Genomic DNA, 9,100 nt, shown 5'->3' with positions numbered 1-9,100 from the left:
CAATTCCACATTTCTCTAGCGTCATTCCGTAACGTTTCGCTCAATGTGAAAAATTACGCCACAGTCACCATCACGCGCATGCTTCGCATTACGTCGATTCCCAGGGTACGTGGGATCTGCCGAATTATTTTTTCGACATCTCTCCATCATCCCCACCAGTACAAACATCCAAGACTCACCTCTTTTTTGTTCCTCTAATTCAGATGTGAAGGCTGACAATGCCGGGTGTGAATGAACAACAGGGAGACATGAGAACCTCGAATGATACACTTTATTTTGTGTCACATGAGACGTCTCTCTTTATTCATTTATTCGTTTTCGATATATATTACACTGTCGAAATAATAAGTTCCATCCCAAGAGACATACAGTAGGGCAAAGAAAGGGCGCCAAAGAGGTCGGAGGACAGCAATGAAACACTTGCGAGACAGAAATTTACAACGCATTGTTACGTAGAGAACATAAGGTCAAACGTGGACAGAAGAAAAAAAAAAGAATGCTTAGTGGAACGAGCGCGAAGCGCAGCTTTCCAACGAAACCTTGCTTGCGGCTTGTTTTGCAACCAGAGGACCAGGGCTTCTTAAGAGTAACAGATGAAGCAGAGTTTCAACAAGGCGCCGAAAATGTGTGCCACGATAAGCACCTCAACTTCTGCAGTCATTCCTATTGCCGGCCCCATTATCGCTCAATTTCAATCTTAAAAGTCTCATTGGGCTTAATGTTCCGATATGGTGCAGCGGTTACGAAAAAAGACACCATAGTGAATCACTCTTTATTAAAATTTCATCAGCTAGGGTTTTTAAATGTGCACACGAAGCATGGTACACGACAGTAGTTCCTCCGAAACTGTCACTACGGCCGCGAACTAGACTGGCGACTTCAGCAGCCTGCGGCCGATATGTTACCAATGGATGTTCAAATACAAGATATGTTTGATGAACGTTTTGATTCATTTCAATTGCCTATGTGGCAAACTGCGGCACTGGCAAAGCTTTCTGTTTTTTTTTTCTAAAAGAGTTGTTACCACTGCGTGGCGTTAAAAAAACCGGTTGGATGCAAATAAGCCGCAGTAGCAACGAATCGTTCAGGATGCGACCAGAGATTCACAGCAGTGAAGAAGGGAAAATGAATAAACGCGATGGCAGTGACGATCTGAAGCAGAGAGTATCTACACGGCTTGCGCGGCACAGCGTGTGCCGAGGGAAGGGAATGCAGGACAGAGCACGACGCTTAATGAAGCCGGCGGTGCTTTCGAGGCGCGCTGGCAGCTTGACCATGTGTTACGCGTGCAGGTGAAAATGAAGGCACTCTCTATAATATAGTAATATATTATGTTGCGAATATAGTAGCATCTCTGTCTCAGACTGTCTGTAATAGTTTACACTGGCGCGCTTCCTGCCCACGGGGTCTGCCATCGCTGCAGCTTCCTGGGCGTCAGCGACGCGATCAAATCGGGAAACGCTGCACCAATTCACGGGAATGCGATGGCAGTATCCCTCGCTCATTTATGGCACCAGGAGGTAATGCTTGTATTTCGTGGGTCGCACTTCTGCCTCGATCACTCACCAACCCTTGTTCTTCCGATACCCCTCATTATTCGTGGTGTCGTCGCTCGTTCAGGAGGAAAAAAACATCGAGCTAACAACATCGCCAGAAAAAACAGCGCAAATTTAAAGCTTTCACTTGATGCTGTGGTTCTCAGCTGTAAGAAAGGTTATACGATAACTTCTCGAAATTAACCTTGCTCTTGTCACCTCTCCCTATACAGCAACCTGAATGTATGCAGAGGATGCTTTCTTCTTTTTCAGCGTCCTCCAACTCTACTTCCTCGAACAATCCGCCTTTTTTTTCATTTTTCTGTGCTGCCCTCTGCTGCTTTGGTGGGGGGGGGGGGGGGTGGCTGAGCCTTGCAGGGTGATCCGAGACAACCGGGCTCGCCAGACCAAGTGCCTCCGAGATTAGAGACCCTACCACAGCATTTCAAAACTTTCCCGCCAGGGGAAGCACCGCGAGAACGGCAGGTTGTGCTCGGCATACCAAGTGACGCTTGTGAAACAGTAGTTTGTAATAGAATGCACGACTAGGTCTATCGACAAGGCCTCCCAGACAACTGAAACGCAAGACATTACATAAATAGCGCTGCCAACTGGCATGCATTGATTTAAAACTGAATTACCTTGAGTACCAATTGTCCCATAGTAAATTTTTTGTAAAAATTGGAATTGGCTGACCGGTGCCCACACTTCACAGATGGTCACAACAAGGCCATCTTATGTCATCAAAGCCATGGAGGAACCTTTAGCATTGCATTACCTTTTTTGATGTATAGAGTTTGGAGCCAGGACTCACCCATGAAAAACCTGTTTTTGTCTTGTACAAGACCGTCATAAGCGCCTTCGAAAGTCGGTCCTGATGACCATAAATCATATAAAAACATGTCATCTGAGAGAAAGCGTACATGTTACAAGGAATGAGGTATGTGAATTCAAAGTTGTTCAAGGTCGATCATTGCTAACTGACTTGTCGTGCAATCAAAACAACTACTTAATACAGGCCGCACGATTTAAAAAAAAGTACACTCAATTTCGCCAGTTGGTGTATGACGAATGGACACACACTATAGTGGGCTGTGCATGAGCGCTTTTCGTATGAAACTAACTCGTTCTGGTTTTCATATACGTTTCACTTTTTGTTGCTCAAAGATTGTCCCGCCTATAATACTGCTACTGCACAAACTAATTTTGCGTAAGAACGTGTCTCCTAAACGCTATATCACTCGCGTTTGTATGGTGAACTCCCTGGAGCAGCGTGTTGCAGAGAAAGTGCTCACATATTCAGGTACAGGACAGATGCAGCAGAAAAGAAAACGCAGCGAAACTTGCGATACACTGTCGCTGGCAATAACAAGCGCTGTTGTGTTCTCAACTCTATACACGAGGGCCTCTGCAAGGGCGTCTCGCTCGGGCGCTTTCATCTCTCCGTGCGCCTTGTCCGTTAAAAACAATACACGTATCGTGTACATATAGAATATGTATCCAACTCTGGCGGTGATAATATGAATGGACCAGTGTTGGTGGTGCCACGCCGATAGCGCAATGAAAGCTGGGAGCCATCCCCGTGACGTCACACATTCCCTAATGATGATGAGCGCAAACAAGCTTAATGAGACACTAGGAGAGAGTTGCGTTCGTTAGTGCGTCCGGCATGCATGAACTCAGCATGCACTGAAAAGGGGAGACTACGATATACAAAAGAAGAGTTCTAATGACATGCTCGCTTATGTACCTATCGGTGGCATGTTTCTACCAGCATGCCGACACGTGACAGATGCGTTAAGTGATAGCAGCGAAGTGATGGGTGAAAACACGGGCGGTAGCAGTTAGCACTTCGCGACACTAACAGCGTGAGAAGCCACAAAAAAGAAAAGCAAAAAGAGAGAGAGAAAGAAAGGCGCTGGTGTAAGGATGAGAGGAAGAAGAGTTGAAATCAAGAAACAAGAACAAGAACGACCACTTTTTACAGATTCACGAGCCCTTTCCTCGCGGCCTGGGTTTTTGGTGCTTCCACATTGTGCCCACGCATAAAGAATATCGGGCTAAAGGGGGCAACCATGGACAATGCTGAAAAGTGCAGCGCAGAGGGATCGCCGATTGCACAGCGAAACTTAAATACTGACCGTTACTCCAAAAGCAGGGCCGTATGGTGCAACCAAAAGCCCGGCCTCAAAGAACGGGCTGTGGAACTCACAGATTACACGAAGAATACACAAAGATAGCCAAAATGAGCAGAACAGGTGAATGAAAAGTAAAATGGCATACAATGTACATTTATTCACGTCATGTCATAAAACGAACGTTCACGTTGGTGCTTCATAAATAAGTGAGCATATAACATTTGAAAAAAAGGACATGTTACACCATAGGCCATCTAAAACATCTAAACCTTTCACCAAAGACTTTGTAATCTTTAAGAAAGTGACAAAAGATGCATTTTACAGCAATGGAGCACGATAGTAGTCTTCAAAAACGTTTGACGTTTCCTTTAACTGCAACTACATATTTCGTCGATTCATCTTCGTTTAACGAATCACTGTGCCGCTTAACGACAAGCAGGGGAATTATTTTTTTGGAGGCCCACAGTCATTAACAGCAATCTGTGAAACAACCTGGTCCACACCGACGAAATGGGCGGCCAGGCGCGGTGCACACTTCTCAACACTTTCTTCTGTCACACGAAAACGCTGGGCTAAATAAATAAATTTTAAAAACCCATAGGCTGCACGACAAAATCAAAGCCAATAATTTACTCAGTGAACATAGACTGGCTCACACACCGCCATTGTATAAATATAGGGATTTTCACCCACGAGTGCGCACATAACAATCAGTGCGCAGGTTTACGCAGATATATCGATTTCATGAGGAGTTTCATTACGCCATCGTTTTAGCTAATGGGAGATCTCTACAGTTCGAATTACCGCGTTATCTTTAAGCGCGCAACCCTCCATGCCCCCACCCAATAATTCGCATTCAGGATCCTCAATGCAGCTAACTAGTAGTTCACTCAATGTAGGCTGGACATTTTAGCTGTGATGTGGACAACGCGACAGTGAAGATTTCACTCTAAGTACAGCAGAAAATGTAGTAATAACTACTGGCACTGTAGCGCTAACAGGACGGGCGCTGTGAATGTGACGACATCCACCCATAACGCTAACAGAATCGATAAACACAAGGTTTACTCTCCGCACACAAGAGCAGCAAGGCACGGGCTCAACACCGAACGAGAAGTGCGCACGAGCGCCCGGCGCCCTCTAGCACCGATCACGTGAACGCGTCCCTGAGCAGGCAACAACAGGGACGAGTACAAACTTTCCTGGGCGTTGTTAACAAGATTCGAAAACACAGGATAACAGCATTGACGTAGAGGTTTCGAAACAGAGAAATACGGTTAGTGCATCGTCGCATGATAAGAGAACAATAATATATATAATAATGGTAGTAATTACACATCTATGGAGATCGACCGGTCGCGAAGGTGCGCAATATGTACAAGGGTCAGCCCGGAACTCTTTCGTGTTTCCTTTGTATGCGGGGTGTCGTCGTGTAAGATATCACATTATTGCTTCTCTCGCTCTTTTTTTATTCATTCTTTCTCTCCATGTATGGTTACCCGGTACACGTCTCAGCGACAAAGAAACAAACGAAATTTCTTGGATGAGCTTCACGACATCTTTACCTGGTAATGATTCGTTATGTACAGAGCTAGGTTTTCTCATTCGTAAACTTTCTGTGTGTGTACATGTACTTGCGTTTGTTTCTTGATGTGTTTCTGTGAGTGTTGGAGCTATTATCGACCTTCTTCCGCAAAGTTAGCAGGCGATTTCTTCTCTTACAGCGAGAACAAGAACTCGTAAAAACACTAATGGCATAACAAGAAAACGCCCGACACCGAACAACATCTGCGCGGATGCGACGAAGAAAAAGGAACAAGGAAAAGGTCAATAATCTCAACAACGCGCTGTCAAGACAAAACGCGCCACGACGTGATTCTTTGTTCCGTCTCTGTCCCGCCTCCGCGATTGAGAAAGCACCATCACCTTTCGACCAGCTGCGTTCCTTAAGAGTTGGCGGACACGCCATGACTTCCTCTCAGTCGACCACACAGGGTTTTGCGATAGCTGCAAGTTGCACATGGGGCCCCCCACCATCGACCAGAAAAAATGGTGGCAGTGTTGTCGATGTGGGAAGCTGGAAATGAGACGAAATGGTGGCGCAGTGAACGTGATCCGATGGCTGACCTACAAGCTATGATGACATATGACGAAAAAAGTACGCTGCCTTCTAAGGAGCCTCGGCTGGTTGTTGAGCTAGGCGTCGTGAATAAAGATGCTGACTACGCTAAGACTCTTGTATGACGGTTGTTCCGAAGACAAAATACTGACTAAGCAGCTTCTCCTTGCATTATTCGTACAGAATTGGTGTAAACAAATTTAGCCTAATTTATTTCACACAAGTTACGCAAAAAATACACTTAATTTCACATACTTTTCAACTAAATTTCAAAGAAAATTCATTTCAATTAAGCAGCACTGAGCCCAAGGCATCAATGTCATCTGAACGAGCTCCGATGGTTAAAGGACATGCGCACAATCAAACAGCTTTGTACAATCCATTGCAGTAAAAAAAGGCAAACAGGAGTTCGTGCGGATTAGAGGTTCTCAAACTACAACTGCAATTTGTCGTGCAATTCCTGACACTCAATTCCAGCAAGATTCACATTTGGCATGCCACTTCAGCAAGTGAATGCAGTTATTTGAACATAAAAATCAACAGATGGAAACAACATGTCGAGCCTGCGATTACCACGGCATACAGGGAAAAGGAGGCGCTTGATAACGATGTGTCTTCTCCGGTAGTTCCATCATCAACGAAAAAGCAAAATCAGCTTGTGCGAGGTTATCCTGTGCGAGGAGTCGTGACACTGCATTTGCCCACCGTGTAAAAACCGCCGAAACAATGCTAAAACAACGGCTGTGTATCTCCTCGGGCAATAACCACTCAAAAGCTTGCATGTAACACTGGCGCCATTTTGTCAGATTCACCACGAATTCTCTTCTCTGGAATAAAGAGGAGAACAACACATAGCTACAAAGTTGGTGACCAGAGGAACACCGGCGACGGTGCTACATTGGTGTGCTATGCAAGAGTTAGAGACTGATGCTGCGTTGGATCAGAGCCGCATCTCTGGAAATGGCGAACTAAGCAAAGAGAGGAATCCGGCTCGGTCATGCCAAGACACGTTATCCTGTCGGAGCTAAAGCTGGGCTGGTTGTTTCTTGCGGGACATGTGGACAACATGCCAATGTAGCATATGAGGCCGCCGGGTATGGATACGGCATCGTTTGAGCCGCTCCTCAACATTGAACCATGTGCATCAGTCATCATGACTTTTCTAAAGTATGTCTAAAGTCCACTAAGTCGAAGTCGAAAGGCACACCGCAGCGGGCTACAATCTTCGGGGGTTCATTTCAAGCTTAGACCAAGTTGAAAAGAAGCAACAGTGGGCCATTCCGGAGAAGACACGACGTTTGCAGCTGGGCCAGCAGCCGGTGCTGGTCAGCTTTTTGCCGTTGCTTCAGATGTCGACGGAGAAGAGCTCCTTGTGGAGCGCAGGGAACTCGAGGTGGGGCACCGTACGGCGGAACTTGGCCAGTGCGTCCATGTGCAGCAGGCTGACCTCGCGCAGGCTGGAGAGCTTGGCGAGCAGGCAGTCGAAGGCGCTCACATCGCCCTTGTACGGCTGCTCGTGAGTCTTGCCCAGCTCGTAGCGCAAAGACTTGAGGATGGCCGCGTTCAACCGCTGGATCTCCGAGATGCCCTTCAGGCCCGGCCGGTCTGTACATCGCAAAATGCAATGGCACAATTACACTAACTCTGAGCCAGAGTAATTGCCGACGGCTTTATATGTATGCACGCTTAAAATGAGTTGTTCCATTGAAGAGTGCAATTTTTTACCAGGGTCTGTTAGCTCATCCCGAAGTTTTGCCCTCCAGGACATATGGTTCTAACACACCCTCCCTTGAAGGCCAATCGTATTTGTTTATTTCTTTTGACTGCTGTATATTTTTGTTCTTCTGTTAAGACTTATTCCGTAGCATTTATTGTGCTGCTGCATGTACCAGCAAACATTGTACAGTGTATTAACAAGCCTGATCTGCGGCTTCCTTTTCCGCTTATGCCTTATGTGTGCCAATTCAGTTCAGTTCAACTTATTTCTTTAAAGGCCCCCCTTTCAGGGGGTGTTGCATAAGGGGTGGGATTACAAATAAAAGACAAACAGTGAAGATTCAATTAACATTACAAATAAGACAAACAGCGAAGATTCAGTTAAAATTGCAGATGATCAGTGATGCGTTCTTAAAAGGTAGATGATGAGGCAGTGCGGTAAATGTATGCCAGCACGACCAACTAATCTGCAGGAAATATTACGCTCACGCGAACTGAAAATTCGCAATCATATGTTATGCTCATGTTTCCCCATCACTCTGAATCACAAAGCAGACAGAAAAGTTTTCGTAAAAGTTACGTAGACACTAGACACGCACCAACCTGTTTAGTCATTCCTTCTTAAATCATGCAGCACGTATATACGAGCCACAACAGCAGTGTAGCATTTATTCGTTATAACTTCACGACTGGCAGAGCCAAACAAACCTTGAAATCCCTGAAATCAGGATATTAGTAATTTTAAACAACGCACACTGTCCCTTATGCATTCTCCTAAGACGTCTCAAAGTACTCACAACGCGCCTGTGATGCATTGTGTGCAGCTGCACACTGTGTTCATGCTGTGCTTGATGATGATGCTGATGAAATGTGGATGAGCCCCTTGGAAGGGCGGTCCGCATTGAACCACCCACTCGCTATGTTATTCGCATGGTGGGATGCCTGGTGTGGTTCTACGCTTAAACGTGACTCCTCGACCAACACGACACCTGTACAGGGTCTTTTTCTGAAGAAGTTTCAAGTGCTGGCATGGCTCTGTGATAGAATGCTTGGCTGCCACGCAGGATGCGTGGTTTGAATCTGGTTCGAGACCTGTTTTTTAAGGTCACACCTGAGAGATCATTTGAGATTCTGTACCACATGCCACTTTTTTTAAAACTAGCATCTAATGAGGCACCCAAGACTTTCGCCTTAAAAAATGATATGGGAGCTAAGAAAATTCTGTTTGCAGAAGTTATTTGTGTGCAACTTTCGTGGGCACAACTTTTTCGTGAGAGTCAACAAGTACACGAAATAACAAAAGCTTGTTAACGAACCTTTGGAATTACGCAGAAACACCATCTCATTTGAAGACTCGTAAAAACACGTATTCCATAATATGCATAATTTTATTGAATTAAATGCCCCATGCTTTAATTTCGCTTCACGCTTTTTAGCAAATAAAATACACGTGGACAGTAAAAGGGCATACACAAAGCACTGTGTGTATTTAATGTCCCTTTGTATTTAAATACTATAATACAAATATGCTCACACACTTTTTTTCTCAGTTTTGCATTCAAAAGCGCCATGCAAAACCATGTGGACATCAA

The 9,100-nt window shown here is 45.3% G+C and overlaps 1 protein-coding gene across 6 annotated transcripts in view; it reads right to left on the bottom strand.

The window, feature by feature from the left end:
* Nucleotides 1–3,809: 3,809 nt before the first annotated feature.
* Nucleotides 3,810–9,100, bottom strand: part of LOC119394514 (probable nuclear hormone receptor HR3) — a 185,974-nt gene continuing 180,683 nt past the window's right edge. For all 6 annotated transcript variants that reach the window (XM_037661834.2, XM_037661835.2, XM_037661836.2 and 3 more), the window contains one exon: nt 3,810–7,397. In XM_037661834.2, coding sequence (XP_037517762.1) covers nt 7,138–7,397 — 260 coding nt within the window. In that variant the 3' untranslated portion in view covers nt 3,810–7,137. The remainder of the gene's footprint in view (nt 7,398–9,100) is intronic.

This window comes from Rhipicephalus sanguineus, chromosome 5 (assembly GCF_013339695.2).
Source record: "Rhipicephalus sanguineus isolate Rsan-2018 chromosome 5, BIME_Rsan_1.4, whole genome shotgun sequence".
Lineage (NCBI taxonomy): Eukaryota > Metazoa > Arthropoda > Arachnida > Ixodida > Ixodidae > Rhipicephalus > Rhipicephalus sanguineus.
The sequence above is the reverse complement of the archived record's forward strand: the minus strand, read 5'-3'. Positions and strand labels throughout refer to the sequence as shown.